This window comes from Scyliorhinus torazame, chromosome 1 (assembly GCF_047496885.1).
Source record: "Scyliorhinus torazame isolate Kashiwa2021f chromosome 1, sScyTor2.1, whole genome shotgun sequence".
NCBI classification, from domain to species: Eukaryota; Metazoa; Chordata; class Chondrichthyes; order Carcharhiniformes; family Scyliorhinidae; genus Scyliorhinus; species Scyliorhinus torazame.
Window position 1 is genome coordinate 261,103,195 of NC_092707.1, and position 18,126 is coordinate 261,121,320.

The 18,126-nt window shown below is 48.0% G+C and overlaps 1 protein-coding gene across 1 annotated transcript in view; it reads left to right on the plus strand.

Annotated features, from left to right (window-relative positions):
• Positions 1–2,353: 2,353 nt before the first annotated feature.
• The window catches only part of slc24a3 (solute carrier family 24 member 3), a 633,998-nt gene continuing 618,225 nt past the window's right edge, over positions 2,354–18,126 (plus strand). Inside the window, exon 1 of the mRNA XM_072505510.1 lies at positions 2,354–2,883. Coding sequence (XP_072361611.1) covers positions 2,727–2,883 — 157 coding nt within the window. The 5' untranslated portion in view covers positions 2,354–2,726. The remainder of the gene's footprint in view (positions 2,884–18,126) is intronic.

Here is an 18,126-nt window from a genome sequence, read left to right on the forward strand (position 1 = left end):
TGCGTACAAGCGCGGGAGTCCGCGAAAAGTGCGTGAAACGGCCGCCTTCATCCAGGCTGAGGCCCTGGAGGTGTTCAATCACTTGGACCCGTTCCGCCTCGTGGGGACCTTGCCGCGCCGTTTCAGCCGCTTGTATATGGGAGTACCGACTGGTGGCATTTTCATGTCGGACACAGGTCTCGATGGCGGTCGCGAGGGTGAATTGCTTTACTTTGAGGAGCTGCTGACGTAGGGGGTCCGACTGAACACCGAAAATGATCTGGTCGCGTATCATGGCGTCGGAGGTGGGCCCGTTGCTGCAAGATTGCACAAGGATGCGGAGATGCGTTAAAAAGGATTGGAAAGGTTCGTCCTTACCCTGCAAACGCTGCTGGAACACGTAGCGTTCGAAACTTTTATTCACCTCTACGCTGCAGTGAGTGTCAAATTTGAGGAGAACCGTCTTGAACTTCATCTTGTCTTCGTCATCTACAAAGGTGAGAGAGTTGAAAATATGGATGGCATGGTCCCCGGCCGTGGAGAGGAGAAGAGCAATCTTTCTGGTGTCCGAGGCGCCCTCCCTGTCCGTGGCTTCGAGGTAGAGCTGGAAGCGCTGTTTGAAAATCTTCCAGTTGGTCCCGAGGTTGCCGACAATGCGGAGCGGAGGCGGCGGGCTGATGTTGTCCATGTTGCAGAATGCTGGCGGAAGGCAGATATTTGCAGGTAGGTCTAAGAAGTGCTGGTATGCAACCACTCCTGGTATCATAATGTGTTGGATGTTCTGGATCACATACAGGTCACCAACACTTGAAGTAGTGCAACACTATTTTATTAAAAGGTTAACTATTTAAACATACTTGAACTGTGGGTAAATACGATACCAGCTTTAACTAAAGACCTTTGCCTTGTCCTAACCAGTTGGTGCACTCAGCACATGGTGAATGTCTGTGTTGCAGGCTGTGAGCTCTGTGCTCCTAGCTAGCTGCTACTCAAATGAGCGGAAACTCTGATGTCCCCTGTCTTTATAGTGCGTGTGCTCTCACTGGTGATTGGCTACGGTGTTGTGTATGTTGATTGGTCCCACTGTGTGTCCATCAGTGTGTGTCTGCACCATGATATACTGGTGTATATTATGACACTGCTGGGACTGCACACATGCCAGAACAGCTGCCTGGATGCTGCCCAGGAACCAGGGTAATTAGGGCCAGGGTCTCTGGGGCTAGTCAGGCAGGCCCCAGCAAGAGGGAAGGGGGTCATTGTTGTGGTTAGGTTCTGTTTCTGCAGGGATTGGGCGGGGGAAACATCCTCCACAGGCCACAGAGTGCTCCAACAGGAAAGGCCCCCGAAGCCCACAGGGAGGCCACGATTTTAGATGGCAGTCTCCCAATATGACAAATGCCCCCCTTCCCCATCACTGGTATAATCCCAACGTTAGCAGGAAGAGGACCCTAATTGTCAATTTAAGAGCCGCAATTTGCCTCTGGGCTAATTGGACTGGAAAGTTGTCCTCCAGCTCCCCATGGCAAAATGATTAACATTGAAATGGAAAACGAGTCAAATGGAATCAGGAGTGTTCCTTGACACTAGCAAGGTCGCCAACCCTCCAGGATTGGCCTGGGGTCACCAGGAATTGAAGATCAAACTCCAGGACACTGCTGTGTGCGACCCTGGAGAAAAATCATCAGGACATTAAAAAGTATATATTTTTAGACACTTCCATTCATCATTTCTCTTTAACCGATTTTAAAAAGGCTGGGACGGGGGGGGGGGGGGGGGGGAGAGCTGCAAATGGCTGTTTGGCTGAGTGCCAAGAAAGATCCAATTGGATCATGGGTCTCTCCCTTTCCCATTAGTGTAGGAAGGTCAGTGCGTCACTAGAGTGGCTATGTTGGCCGATCGATGGCTATGGGGGCAAGTCACGTGATGAAACCTCCAGGAATACACTGAATCTCAGTTGGCAACCCTCATGTTGGCACTCCAGCACCCCCGTTACTCTGTCCTCACCCATTCCCCTCATGGATCTCCGGGGCAAATGAGTTGGGTTCAAATTCCACCCTGCCCAACACATGTCTCTCCAAAGATGTTGCCTGACCTGCTGAGTGTTTCCAGCAATTTATCTTGTTCCCATTTCAAATATACAGGTTTTATTTTTCTAGCCATTTTTCTTACGCTGATGTTGTTGTCTCCTGGGGGGGGGTGGGTCTGGCGGGAAGCCTCCAACAACAGTTCCAATGAAGATGGGAGTAAATTATTGGGTGGGGCGGTGGGAGAGAAGGCGGCCAAGTCAATGAGTTGCATTGGTGATTCGAGCCCGAAGAGGGCGCACTGGACACCCGTACCCAGCCTCCCCTCCCCTCCCCTCGCCAGGCTGTGTAAAGCCATCAAACCGGCTGTTAGGCTGCAGACATTAGGAGCTGGAGACTTGTGTGTGAGTTGCAGCTTCCACTCTCCGCCTTGCTTCACTGTCCCTCTCTCCTCCCTGTTCATGGATCAGAGCAGAGCCACAGCAGCCAGAGCCTCCAGCTTACCCCCCATCTCCTCTCCTCTGGGCGTCTAATGGACTGAAAAGGGGGGAAAAGAAATCCCCCCTTTCCCAACCTCCCCTATACCCCCTTTCTTCCCCCTCCCCCTCCCCCTCCTCTCCCTCTCCGCTAAAGTTGCGCTTGTCTCTGTCTCGCTCCCTCTCTCCCCATCCCGCAGCGGGGCTCAGCCAGACTCCCCCACTCGCAGCCAGCGCTACCCAGGCGATGGAGACTCCGCAGCATCGCCCCTTCCAGCTGATGCTGAACCCCAGGAACATCAAAGGGCGCCGGAAAAGACGGGATTTGTTTTGGTGGCAGGTCTGCTGGCTGGGCGGAGTGTTGCTTGTCCTGCTGTGTGTCTCCAGCCTGGTCGAAAAGGCAGGTAAGGGAACTGGCAAGTGTTGAAATGAACCCAGGAAGGGGGTTTGAGATCAGCGTTGATGGTGTGTGTGTAAATTGCAAATGCCCCTATTGATCCAGGATAAATATTAATGTGCCAGGACTCATTGGTGCAATTTCCACAACTGAAATATTTGAAAGCCTATTCCAGGTGAAGCAACTCTCAAGAAACAATATATCCCCCCCCCCCAAAAAAAAACCCCACACAATGTTTAATGGGTTAAAAACTAGTTTGCTAATAGCGATGGGATGGAAATATTCCAGGAGCATTTAAAACGGAGCATTAGCCAATGTCCAACCCCCTTGTCATTATTTTGTACTAACATTGTGACAAGCAGACTCATTAACAGGAACTACAGGTTGTAGAGTTTCTACTGCCCCCCCACCCGGATAAAGAATGGTGAAGTAAGTTTGCTCTTGCTGCACTGACTATTGTGGGTTGATGTTCCCGGGTTGGCTGCATGCAGCCCCTGTGTGGCTGCAGCACCTGGCAGTGGGGCTGGCATCGACTGTGTGCTTGTGTTCCTGCCTCCTACCCAACAGAAACGGTGCCCGTGCCCAATCTTCACGAGGCGCCAGGTCAACAGAACAAACATCCCATCTCCTGAACAAATGATAACCCTTCTCCTCAGTTTTTCTCTTCGCCCTGCACTTGGGCACCCATCCTTGCACTTCGTCCCACTGTGTGAAGTGCTTCCACATATTCCTCAGCGGTAGAATCATGCTGTATATATAAATTCAAACCACACAGGCAACCAGAGTGGAACCAAAGTCATGGCTGGCAAAATTAATCAAAATGATTAACATTGAAATGGAAAACAAGTCAAATGGAACCATGAGTATTATTGAAGGATGTTATCTTGTCTCAACACACTTACGAGGCAGAATTGGGGCACCAGGGCATTAATGGGCCAAAATGTACTTGTCTGTGATTTTTATCTGCTGTTCCAGTGGCTGCTTTTTGGACACTGCTAATGCTGCAGTTGTTTGGCAGATCAGGCCTTACTGCTGGTGAGGTTTTACCATCTGATCTATCGAAAACCACGAGGCTGTCCAAAGACAGCAGCTTAATCTATGGGTTCAAATGGAGAACCCTGACTCCAAGATACTCAGTTGAATTCCAACCTTGTAATCCCTTCCTGTTATAATCACTTGTCCATGTCTGTTTGGGAGTAAAATGTGTCTTCAAATTTCTTTGTATAGGGTATTGCGCTGTTGGCTTCTACCGGCACGCACACATTTACTTGTGTTTAACACACAGTTAGTTGAGAGCCGCTTTCGGGGATGTAACTGTGATACACGTAATGGAGTATGTATGTGTACAATGATAAGTGATCTTATCGAAATAACTTTCTCACATAATACTGGTGCTGTGTAGCTGTACAGTGCTGCTTCAACGGAATATTCAAGCTGACAAAAATGATGGCCATCTCCTGTCAGATAACAACTGTGAATTGTTGAGCACCACTTTAATAGATGTGAGAATCCTGGAACTATGAACCTTTTCGGGCAAGAGGTTCCTTTAGTTAAGATCAGAATGTTCTTACAAAACATATCCTACAGGGTTAGAGTTCTCCCCCAGTAATCCTCGTATCTCATCTGGGTCCTTTAAATGAGTTTGTGCCTTGTGCTCCTTGCTCTGCTGTGCAACAGAATACACAATTACCATTGTGGGGACTGTGCTTTATTCTTAAAAGACCAGATTCGTGTGGATCTCAATGATTTTGGACCTGACACACACATTCTCTTTCTATCAAGTTGATTCACCCCATTGGGCTCGGAGAGCAGTATTGATTTATAAAATATCTAGCCTGAATGTCTGAGGCAAATCCCAACTGAATTCAGCTATTTATAAAAAAAAAAAAAAAAATTCATAGGATGTGGGCATTGCTGGCTAGGCCAGCATTCGTTGCCCATCCCTAATTGCCCTTGACAAGGTGGTGAACTGCCTTCTTGAACCGCTGCAATCCATTTGGGATAGGTACGCCCACAGTGCTGTTAGGGAGGGCGTTCCAGGATTTTGAACCAACAACAATGAAGGAAGGGCCGATATATTTCGAAGCCAGATTGGCATGTGCCTTTGGAGAGGAATTTGGTGTTTCCTGCATATTCTAATCACTGAATGCGCATGGTGTACGTTTTCAAACATTTATTGGTATTCTATTCATTGATAATGTAATCCTTGCCTCCCCTGATACTATGAGCAACATCTTGAGGGTTAAGAAAGAAAGCATTGCATGCTGCGCGTTGTGGAAACCCACAGTTAAAGAAGTAACTTGTTAATTTAGAATGCAATTGTGTGAAGACATACTGAATTTTTTGAGCCATTTCACAGCTGAAAGTGACAATTGAGGGTCGAACTTTGGAATTGAATTTTGTAGGAAGCAGGGTGTTGAACAGTTGAGTAAGCAGCTAATCTTCTCATAGTGCAAAAGTATGAAAGCCGAGAAGTGACTGTCATTCCTAGGTTATTCAAGTCTTGCCTACAAGCAAGGATGCTGTTTATCCCATACAGTTCTTATTTTAAATTCCCTATTATGTATTGACACAGGTACGTAGCTGGCCAAGTAATGATTCAGCCATTCCCTTGCTGCGTTTTCCCTCGGTTAAAATGTGTATTGCCATTCTAAGCTGATTTGTTTTCCACCAACTCTGACAAGTCCACCTCCGTCTTCCCATTCCTCAACTTGCCGAGCCTTTTTTTTTAATTCCCTCCTGAATCTTTTATCCTATTTGGACCTTAAGAGTGTTTAAAATGAAAGGATCCATGCAGGTAATTCTGTTGATGTGGTATCCACAGACCTTCAGAAGGCATTCGGCCTGGTGCCACACAACAGATTTGTGAGAGGAGTTATAGCTCATGGAATAAAAGGAACAGTAACAACTTGGATACAAAATTGGCTGAGTAATAGGGATCAGAGAGTAATGGTCAATGGATATTTTTCGGGCTGTAGAAAGATTTGTAGTGGTGCTCCCCAAGGGTCGGTAATAGGACCCTTACTTTTCCTGATATACATTAATGATTTAGATCTTGGTGTACAGAGGACAATTTCAAAGTTTGCAGATGACAGGAAACTTGGAAGTTTTGTAAACTGTAAAGAGGAGAGTGTAGAACTTCAAAAGGACATAGACAAGTTGGTGGAGTGGGCAGATAGGTGGCAGATGAAGTTCAATGGGGAGGAGTGTGAAATGATGCATTTTGATAGGAAGAACATGGAAAGACAATATAAAATAAGGGGCAGAATCCTGGCTGTATATGTCCATAAGTCAATAAAGGGGCAGGGCAGGTGGAGAGAGCAGTTAATAAAGCATATAGTGTTCTGGGTGTTATTAATAGAGGCAGAGAATACAAGAGCAAGGAGGTTATGCTCAATTTGTACAAGACACTAGTTAAATCTCCAGCTAGAATATTGAGTTCAGTTCTGAGCACCAAGGGGAGGCAGTGGAGTATTGCTATTGTCGTTGGACTAGTAATCCAGAGACCCAGGGTAATGCTTTGGGGACCTGGGTGGAATTTGAATTTAATTTAAAAATCTGGAATTAAAAGTCTAATGATAGCCATTAGATAATGGTTATAGATAATCATGCAGTGAGGCACGGTGGCATAGTGGTTGGCACTACTGCCTCAATGCGGCTGGGACCCCGGTTCAATTCCAGCCTTGTGGAGTTTGCATGTTTTTCCCGTGTCTGCGTGGGTTTCCTCTGGCTGCTCCGGTTTCCACCCACAGTTCATTGATGTGCAGGTTAGGTGGGGTTAAGGGTATAGGTTGGGGTGGATGGCCCCGATGGGCTGAATGACCTCTTCTGCACTGTAGGAATTCTATGAAAATTGCAACAGCGTATACAATTAGCTAGTGTGGAAACTACTTTGTCATCGAAAGACTAAGGAAATGGTGACCTCAATGATCCCACAGTGTGGTCCTGATTTATGGAGTAAATAGCTTGAAAGCACGGGATACGTCCCAGCTATATTCTTTCTTTTTTAAATTCATTCACGGGATGTGGGTGTTGCTGGTAGGAACAGGTTGTTGAGGATTTAGGTGGAGAGGGGATGGAGGCACAGCCCTGGCACTTTTCCAAAACAACAGTGGCCTCTGGATCTGTTTCTCTAACTGGTTTTGGCATAAATGCTTCTTGAGGGTGATCACTCCCATCAATGCTGGTGCCCCTTTTATTGCCAGTGCTGAAAGCTGGTTGCGTCTGCATGTTGTAGGGGTTCCTTGCTTCACCAGCAGTGGACATTGTGGGCATGGGGCGGGGGGAGGGGGGGGCGGCATGTAGATCGACTCTTAATGTCTTTGGTAACCTCCATGGCCATTGTTGGAAGCAGGATGAGAATGAGTGCTGAAGCCTGTCCCTTGTACTTCTATTCTCCCAACACTCCTCTTGACAGTCGGAGTCAATTCTGAGGCTGAGTGAATTGAGGTATATTTAGTTCAGTGTTTTGTTTGAGTGGAGATTGTGAAGGTTATGCTCCTCCAACGATTCCAGGAGATTTAAAAAAAATATTCATTTGTCTATGGGCATCACGGGCTGGGCCAACATTTATTGCCCATCCCATAAGACCACAAGACATAGGGGCAAAATTAGGCCATTCGGCCCATCGAGTTTGCTCCGCCATTTAATCATGGCTGATATTTTTCTCATCCCTATTCTCCTGCCTTCTCCCCATAACCCCGATCCTCTTATTAATCAAGAACTTATCTATCTCTGTCTTAAAGACACTCAGTGATTTGGCCTCCTCCACAGTCTTCTGCGGCAAAGAGTTCCACAGGTTCACCACCCTCTGGCTGAAGAAATTACTCCTCATCTCTGTTTTGAAGGATCGTCCCTTTAGTCTGACATTGTGTCCTCTAGTGGAAACATCCTCTCCACGTCCATTCTATCCAGGACTCGCAGTATCCTGTAAGATTCAATAAAATCCCCACTCATGAGCCCGACCATGGCAGGGGGGTGGGCACGGGAGCAATAGGTCAGAAGGTGAGAGCATTGAGGGAGAACTAGGGAATAGGGACAGTGTGGCTCTGAGGCAGAGCAGACGGGGAGAAGTTGCTGAACACAGCGGGTCTGGTGGCCTGAAGTGCATGTGTTTTAATGCAAGGAGCATTACGGGTAAGGCAGATGAACTTAGAGCTTGGATTAGTACTTGGAACTATGATGTTGTTGCCATTACAGAGACCTGGTTGAGGGAAGGGCAAGATTGGCAGCTAAACGTTCCAGGATTTAGATGCTTGCCTTCATTGGCCGGGGCATTGAGTATAAGAATTGGCAAGTCATGTTGCAGCTGTATAGAACCTTAGTTAGGCCACACTTGGAGTATAGTGTTCAATTCTGGTCGCCACACTACCAGAAGGACGTGGAGGCTTTAGAGAGGGTGCAGAAGAGATTTACCAGAATGTTGCCTGGTATGGAGGGCATTAGCTATGAGGAGCGATTGAATAAACTCGGTTTGTTCTCACTGGAACGAAGGAGGTTGAGGGGAGACCTGATAGAGGTATACAAAATTATGAGGGGCATAGACAGAGTGAATAGTCAGAGGCTTTTCCCCAGGGTAGAGGGGTCAATTACTAGGGGGCATAGGTTTAAGGTGAGAGGGGCAAGGTTTAGAGTAGATGTACGAGGCAAGTTTTTTACGCAGAGGGTAGTGGGTGCCTGGAACTCGCTACCGGAGGAGGTAGTGGAAGCAGGGACGATAGGGACATTTAAGGGGCATCTTGACAAATATATGAATAGGATGGGAATAGAAGGATACGGACCCAGGAAGAGTAGAAGATTGTAGTTTAGTCGGGCAGCATGGTCGGCACAGGCTTGGAGGGCCGAAGGGCCTGTTCCTGTGCTGTACATTTCTTTGTTCTTGTTCTTTGTTCATCCTTCTAAACTCCAATGAGTATGAGTACAGAGCCAGAGTCCTCAACCGTTCCTCATACGACAAGCTCGTCATTCCAGGGATCATTCTTGGGAAACTGCTCTCGACCTTTTTCCCCACCCATCCCTAACTGCCCTTGAACTGAGTGTGTTGCTCGGCTACATTGCAGTCTAAAATCACGTGTAGGCCAGAGCAGGTAAGGCCGGCAGATTTCCTTCCCTAACTGCATAGTGAACCAGATGGGCTTTTATGACAATTGTTTCATAGTCAACAATAGATTTTTATTGAATTTGAATTTCTGCATCTGCCAAGGTCGGATTTGAACCCCGTCGCCAGAGCGGTACCCTGGGTGTCTGGGTTATTAGTCCGGTGACAATACCACCCGGCTGCCGCCACCACCTGTCTCCATAAGTCACTTCAGTCAAGTTGCCGGTGAGTCCGCATGTTTCTGCCATGCCCCTGCAATGCACAGCAAAGGGAGCTGCAGGGCACTGGATCAGATACACCCCAACAACCCGCCTGTCTTTCTCACAGGTACCCAATGAGAGTTTCTCCTCCTCCTTTTGCCCTTCCAGGCAGAGCTCCTGTATCAGCTTGGTTAAGTTTAACCCACCCCATCCTACTCGGGAACCAAGCACATAATCTGCACCCCAGTGCAAAAATGGTGGGGTGCTGCAGATGTGTGTTGTGCCTTGGGGGGGCTTTCTTTCTGATACGCTCAGTTTCAACATCTCTAATCCGTCCTTTTTGTGACCCGTTGTTCCCCAAGGATCACAATCTGTCTTGCAGGTTACTGCTTGCATGACATACCTTCACGTGGTTTCCTCTGACACTCCAATGTGGTGGAATAAACACACCACTAGACTATGGCTTGGGCTGCAAGTGGGCAACCTATTTATTACGCAGCACATGGATATGCAAAGAGAAGCAACCGCATGTTAGATTTACGGTCATAAAAGCTTAACCATTCCTCACCAGAAGATAGAAAATAACCATTTGCATCCGCCATATTCAACTGCAATATGAACTGGATCAGACATGGAGCCTCTGAAATATTTAACCTTGTGAGGTTGTTTGTGGCTGACTCTGTATGGGGGGGGCCCTCTGTCACATTTGTGGTCTTGTGCTGTTGGCATCAAGTGTACAAGTCCATTAGGAACAAGACATGCTGCAAAATTGCTTTTCAAAATTTGACCTACAGGAAGGAAATTTAAATATATGTCTCCTAACCAAAGCTGCCAGTGAAACCTGCAGCACAGTCACAGGAGGGTTAAATCCCTCTGTCTCGGCTGCTTGGCCAGTGGGGTACCTCGTGGTGTTCCTCCCTTTGATGGACTTTGTCCCTGCATTGTTCAACTCAAGACACTTCCACGCTGTAACTTGCTGGAAAGTATGAACTGATAACGGCACGATAAGAGCAATGGGACATCCGGGGCTTCAGGGGAATTTCTCTGAACCAGTGAGAAAGAAACGGAAGAACGACAGAGGAGAGTGAATTAAAGTTAAAATTGGGTTCAGGAAGAGACAGAGCGAGTGAAAAAGAACAATTGGATAAGGAGAAAAAGAGAGGATGGGAATGTTTTGAATGCTGTTAACCACGTGCATTGGTCACGTGCCACTATTTTTCCAGCACGTTCTGCCCATAATGGCTGCACCTGGGCGTATTGTGTGTCCAAATAAATTGCAGCATTTTTTGTGTAATTGAGCTTGGCTTTTAACCCGCTGCGCCCCATTACAGAAAAGAAATAAATGAATAACATGGCACACCAATGATGAGAATCTTGTTATATTGCCATTTGTGCTGTTCCTGAATGTTGATGTTAAACAAAAGGTGTATCAGCCAATGTTGGTGGTTCGGATGCCAAAAGATGCACTGGCTGATGGTCCTCTGTTAACCAAAATCACCGGAACAGGAGCAGGGGTGTCTTACTGCAGTTGTACAGGGCCTTGGTGAGACTACACCTGCAGCATTGTTTGCTGTTATGGTTTCCTTATCTGAGAGAGGATATACTTGCCATCAGGGGAGAGAACAAAGGTTCATCAGACTGGTTCCTGGGATGGCAGGATTGTCATATAAGGAGAAATTGAGTCGAGTGGGGGTGTATTTACTGGTATTTAGAAGAATGTGAAGTAACATAGGAACAGGAGTGGGTCATTCAGCCTGTCGAGCCTGCTCCGCCATTCAATATGATCATGGCTGATCAGACATTTCAATGTCTTTTATACCCACTATTCCCATAACCCTTTATATTATTGTCAAGCTGAAATCTATCAATCTCAGCTTTAAACATAGACGGTGACTGAGCTTCCACAGCCCTCTGGGGTAGAGAATTTCAAAGGTTCACCACCCTCTGTGTAAAGAAACTTCTCATCTCGGTCCAAAGTGGCATCCCCCTTATTTTGAAATTATGCCTCTGGTTCTAGATTGTCCAACCCAGGGAAACATCTTACCTGCATCCACCCTGTCTATTCCCGTAAGTATTTTGTAGGTTTCCATGAGGTCACCTCTCATTCTTTGAAACTCGAGAGACTACAGGCCCAGTTTGCCTAATCTCTCCGTTAGGCAGACCCGCCATCCCCGGCGCAAGTCTGGTGAACCATCGTTGTACTCCTTTTATGACTGCGCACAGTACTCCAGGTGCGATCTAACCAAACTTCGATGCAATTGAAGCAAGACCTCATCTCGTTGAAAGGTATAAAATTCTGACAGGGCTGGATGGACAGGATGCCGAGATATTATTTCCTCTGGCTCGGGGAGTCTAGAACAAGGGGTCACAGTCTCAGGGTATGAAGTAGGGCATTTGGGACTGAGATGAGGAGAAACATTTTCACTCAGCATTGATGAACCTGTGGAATTCTCAACCACAGAAAGAAGTGGAGGTCAAGTCACTGAATCTATTTAAGAAGGAAATAGATTTCTAGGCTCTAAAGGTGTCGTGGCAAATGGGGAAAGTGCTGGGGTATGGTGTTGAGTTAGAGGATCACACATGATCATATGGAATGGTCTTTTTCTGCTCCTATTTTCTATGTTTCTAACAAAGGTGGACTTGCATTTTCCAAACGTGCAGTAATGTATTGTATCATCTTTGTGTTACCGTTGGTTGAGGGAGGAACTTGGTTTGACCTTTCAGTTTATTGCTCGTCGGACCTTGTTGTGTACCTCCCCATTTTTCCCACCTAACAGTCAGTGCATTTCAGAGTAACGTACACGTATGCAATATGTTTGAGAGATGCAATGAAGGGCTATTTAAGTGCAAACTCGGTGGTCCAGTTTGGCGGCTCCAGCTGGCTGTCAGCCCAGGCCCTGTCAATTGGCAATCGAAATCCAAACTGTTGAGCGTTCAGGGCTTCTCTCAGCACTTTTTATTGTTTCGCATTAGCAGCAAAAAAGGTCATTCCCAGAAGCTGATTTGAATGCCCGATTTTCTCTGTACAACAAAGAGAATCGCACACTCTGGGTTTAACAATGGGCCCATAGTTGTGTCGTGAGTGCACCCGGTCAGATGGGATGCCCACCGTGTTCTCTGGAAGATGAAAACCATCACGCCAAGACTGCATATGCTGAAAGTAATTTAGAAACAAAGCCAGAGAGTCAGTGAGGCAAATTGTTTCGAGCACATTAATTGAGATGACGTGCAAAGAATTAATAAACCTTTTCTCAAATGGCGTTCTTGATAAGTGACTGAACTCTGATATGAATCTGTTTCCCATGAATAGTCACACTGGAAGTTGTCTCCAAGTGATGGAAGTGACTAATCTGCAGAATTCTGATTTCAAAGTCAACTAAATATTGAAGGGGAAGAAAAACCAAGCTGAGCTTCCTAAAATGGTCTCGAACACTGAAGATAGGAAAGATCAATTGAATGACATACTACTGGGAAACGTCGCCTGCACAATGTGGGTTCCAGATCTGCGAGCACTTTGAACCACAAAGCTTTTGAATTGCCCCTATCACATAGTCTCCATATCCGCCTTCTTACCAGATTCATCAGCATGGCCATTCAATCCCTCAAAGCTGTTCTGCCAATCAGTGATTAAATCATGGCTGATCTGTACTTCAACTCCATGTGCTTGCTTTTGTTTTCCACTTGACGACTCTGCCCAACAAATGCCTAGTGACCTGCGCTGGAAAAATACAACAGATCCAAAATGTTTGGCTGGTGGAGTTGGATGCTGGTTCCAGATACCTGCTACCCTCTGTGTGACTGAATGCTCCCTGTTACTCAGACAGATCAGTGGTACCTCGGGCCAGGGTTTCTGAAGGAAATGGACTCGGGAGGGTTTAATTCCGGATCGCGAACCTGCCCCCGAAGGAAGGTTGAAGAATTTTGTGACTTTTGCGGAGATGACCTGTCGGGTTGGGAGATGGGCTTACTGACGAATTAATGACCAGTGAACAACTTCGGGCCACGTTATGACTAACTCTGGCTGCCATTGCTTTTGGTTGCTGTTTATACATTAATGTTTCAGGGCAAAAGTTCACATGTCCCACATTTTCGGAGGGCAGCAGGACAGGGTGGGCTGGTGGTGAGTTTTTTCAAATTGAGGAATTTTTCTATAATGGGGTAGGACTCCTCCATCATGCTCAGCCTTTTCAGTGCCCTTCTGAACTGCCATCTCCACAAGTATGATCCCAGCTGACACTCCTCTGCTGGAGGCTTCCCATGACAGTTACAGCAGTGCTCAAGACAAATTCTTTAACTATCATAATTGGGCTGTTGATGCCCCCGCCCCCTTCCCCACCACCAAACTCCACTGATTAATATTGCCAGTGTTGGGAAGCAAAGTGGAAAACTGGTGCAACCATTTTTCTGTGCTGTGTTTTGACCCAATTTGCGGCTCCAAAAATCCAGCCTCTAGTTTCTCATTTTCTCTGTTTTTGCATTTTGTAATTGCGAATCATGCCCTGTTTGACATGGGATGAAAGCTTACTCTGACCCTGCTGAACTGTATGGATGTATAAGAGAGAACAACTGTATCAATCTGTTATTGCTGTGCGTTTTGTTTATGTACTATGGCTTAGGAGAGATGGAAAGCTAAACACTTTTGGTCATTCTGTAAAATGAGTATTGTATTCCTCTATTTTGAATACTTCTTTCATCTGATATTGGTTTCAAAATATCAACAGCAAATAAAAAAGTGCCGGTGATTCACACTGATGCTTTTAATATAGTAACGTTGGAGATACATCCTGGCTCAAGTATACATTCCCAAATGCACACACTATGTTTAAAAAAAAACCACTTTACATTTTGAGAGAAGTCCAGTGCTACCAGAGTGTCCTGTTGAAGGGCAGCGATCACTCACATAGTTTCTGTAAAAAGTGGGTGTATTTTTTTTTTTAATATTCTTTTCACTGGATGTGGGCATCGCTGGCTAGGCCAGCCCTGTCGCCCATCCCTAATTGCCCTTGAGAAGGTGGTGGTGACCGGTTGTCTTGAACTGCTGGAGTCCATGTGGTGTAGGTACACCCACAGTATATTTCTTTCCTGGTGCAATCCATTTGCTGAATAATTGGTTCATCGCTGTGGCTGAACACACCCTTGCCTCCAATTCAAACGCTGTCTCGTTGACTTGGTTTGAATGGGCAGCAACACCTACTGGCACTAACTTTGTAAAACTGAAGCAATATGGACAATTGACATTAGGTAGTACAGAGTATCGCTGAAAAAAAAGAGACCTGTTCAAGGTTCTTTGTATTCATCAGGGCATTTGCAAGAATACCAAATGTAAAGGGGACAACAATTTATACTTCATGCAAAGAGAGTGCTGATTAATTGCCAATTAGACTCTCGTAGAGATATTGCCATGCAGAATGCACCAGTTAACTGATGACGGGCAGTTAACTGCCAAGCTTTGTTTAAATTCAGACCTAGCAGGTTGACTCTGTTTGGTCAAGGTATTGCTCTGAGGAATGAACCAAAGCATGGCTCTCATCGATTTTGTTCAGCTGAAATGGGCGCAATGTATGCACATGTTCTTTCTGTCTACTAAGAACAGGGCCCCGTGTATTAATAAAGGTAGCTTCTAGCACATGTAAGTAAGCCACACTGCGAACCTGACAATCTTAAATCATTATCACCATAATTCTTGGAACACTCCGGATTGACATGTCTTTTTGTTTTATTTTAACTGACAGGGTTTGCCACGTCTCTTTTCTCCAGCGCTACTCATTGAACGATATTTAATGCAGCATTCTGATTGACACTGTGCTCTTTTTCTTTAATGTAAAATCCCAACTGGAGGAAATTGACCCTCCTCAAATTGTTTCTTTATCTTTCCCGCACCGAGCGGTGCAAAATGCAGACTTTCACCTGTTCCCATAGCGAGTATTTTCCCGATACAGGTCGCCAGCCTCTCACCAGAAGCTATCGTTTGAGGGATGTCATTCCACATCGAACATGGCTGACGAAGAGGCTCTCCCATTCTTGCCTCCAGCCCATTGCTGTGTTTGGAAGGATTTTGCAGGTTGACGCTCAATCTGTTTGGCTGCGATATGAACTCACCTTACTTGGCCGCCAAGTCCTGGTGGGACTCGAACCCAGAGCTTCTGGTTCGGAGGTAGGGACACTCCCCACTCCGCCACAAGACACCCACCCCCTCCCCCACCCTGCCCATCGTCCTCAAATACTCAGACCTTTATGTGATTCCCGGCCCACAACAATTTGGTTGACTCTTAACCTGCCCTCCGAAGTTGTCTGTGCCACTCGGTTGTATCCGTGTGCACATCCCTAGAAAGATTCAGAAACAAAGATTCCAGAGCAAATGGCTCGTTATTCTGATGATCACAGCAGCACAAACCAGGTAAAATCGATCAAAGATGCACAACAGATCAGGGAATTTTAAATGTGAAATCAAAAAGCGAAACAGTGCAGATGATGGAAATCAGAAATAATGGGCGATCTAATGGACAAGGTAGCGAGCGAGACTTGCTGGGTGCTCCCGGACAGCCGATCCGGCGAGACTGCTACTGGTATCTAATACCAATTAGGGCCGGTAATGATGCCCCACGGCTTCACGTCGCAAGTGACTGCCCCGCCAGCTGATTCACCTGAACCACACCCGGAAGCTCCCCGCTAACCAGGGGGAGCAGCTCTTAAACCGACCCCACAGAGCAAACCGCAATCAACATGCAGCCATGGCCACCACGCAGACCAACTCCATGATTTGGAAATGCTAACCTGGCCAGACTGTCGGACGCAGTGGAGTCCAGATGGGATACCATGTTCCCCCGAGGGGGTCAGAGGGTCAGCCATAGGTCAGCCAGTGCCAGCTGGGAGGCAGTGGCAGCGGCCGTCAACTCGGGCAGGGAGTGTCACCTAGAGGACCGCCACCCAGTACTGCAAGAAGCTCCTGCATGAGTTGGCATTGGCCCCCTTGGCACAGTCCCGCATGCCCCGTGACCTCACGGATGCACTTGTGGGATGTTGGTTGGGATTATCCACACCGTCCCCGCTCGAGCCTTGGAGCCTGAGGCATAGAGGTTCAGGGCTGTGGTGACCTTGCCGGCCACCAGGAGCGGGTATCTCCTCCTCCACATGGTGCCATGTCCACAAGGACAAGGCATGGGTGCTGCACCATCCCCTTGTTGAGGCAAAGCCCCCTACGCCATATGCTGTCCGACATCTCCTCGAAAGACCAGCGATGCCTGTACACCTTGGGCCGGCACCCCACTCTGGGTCCATCCCTGGCCTGATGGGTGGCCGAGTCCTCGGGGTGTGGGGAGCATCCCTGCACATGGGCTGCTGCCTCGAGTCTCTGTTGCTGCTGCCGCTGCCTTCTCTGGCTTCTGACCGCCTGCCTGCCACCACCACCGCGAGAGCAGCTGCTGCGACGTCCATAATATCATCCATCATGTGATATCTGTGAGGGATTGGAGCGGGTGAGAGATCGACAATCACAATCAGCTGTGGCTTCCACCAAGTGACCCTCTGGTCCCCCAAGCTTCCCCCACCTTACATTCCCTGCCATCTCACAGGCTGCCATCCAACAAGCCGGTGCTGGGGGACCCCTCCATGTGCACGCACCCCCAGCCACAGCAGCGGTCCCTGGACACCAGACCCAGAACATCAGACCCCCGCCGGGAACATCACTTGGACCAGACTGAGGTATTCCCCCCTCCCACCCCTGCCAATCCACACACACACACCCTCTGGTCATTGAGATATCCCCAGTGCTGAGGCCCAGCTCTAAGGTGTTAGATTGTTGGCTGCTGCCTCTGTGGTGTTGAAGCCCCCAGGGTCTAGGCCTCGCCCTCTGATTGGGATGCGATGCAGTAAAACTCGGCTGCAACATGGCATGTTTACCCATGGGAATCCACTTGAGAGCTGTGGAGTGCTCACAAACTAACGTTGCCAATTCCCTATTAGCAATAGACTTAAGCAGTGCAGCCAGGCGCCGTCATGGTCAGTGGGAGTTAAAGTGACCTGCATCATATTACCATGTACAGGTCTCTGTTCTGGGGGAGTTCGGTGGGACACTGCTGTTTCCTGGGCCCCCTCCCCTAGCGATGAACAAAGCGTGCGGCTCACGATGCTCCCTCTGTGTCCCCGCAGAGAAGTTGGTCCACAACACACGGGAGAGGGTCCAGACGGGTGGTGATCAGAGGCCTCACCGCCTACGAGGATTGGGCTTTGTGGGGTGGCTGAGGACAGATCAGTCATCGACCTGGAGGTTGACGTACGGCGCAGAGGTAGCGATCCACCAGTCGCCACCCAGACGACCGAACCCTAAATCTGACCTGTCACACGTGTGTTGTTAATGCCATACAGACTGATCCACTCTCCCACTGACCACATGTCCATTATCCCGCAGGATCTCCATCCGACGGTGCTGGCCCACCTGTGGTGGTCCTGCTTCCACCGTCCCCCTCCTCCCAGGAGAACACCTCCTGAGGGGAGTTCAGAGGAGACCATGTATTCACGGCACAGCAGTCAACCCCACCCCCCGCGAGTGCAGCGAGAGACACCTCGGTGGGTTCTGGGGCACATTCTGGTGAGCAGCACACAGTTGCTGATGCATATCAGGTGGAGGCAGCAATGACCAGGTGAGACCCAGCTGGGTCCCACTCAGATGCTGAGCCTCTGGACCAGGTTTTCCCGGAGCTGATGCAGCCGATAGGGTGTGGCCGTGATATTCAGGAGATAGTGCCGGCAATGCGTGGCACCGGAGCCAACACTGCTAGAGTGGTGACCGCAGTGGACAGCCTGGTGCACAATGTCAGTAGCATGAGTGGAGGTGTCGAAGGCACGGCTCAGTCAGTGAAGGCCATGGCTGAGCACCTCGACAGCCTGTCCCAGTCACTGGAGGATATGTCCCAGTTCCAAGTGGCTTCGCCAGGGCATTCGAGAGTATGTCCCG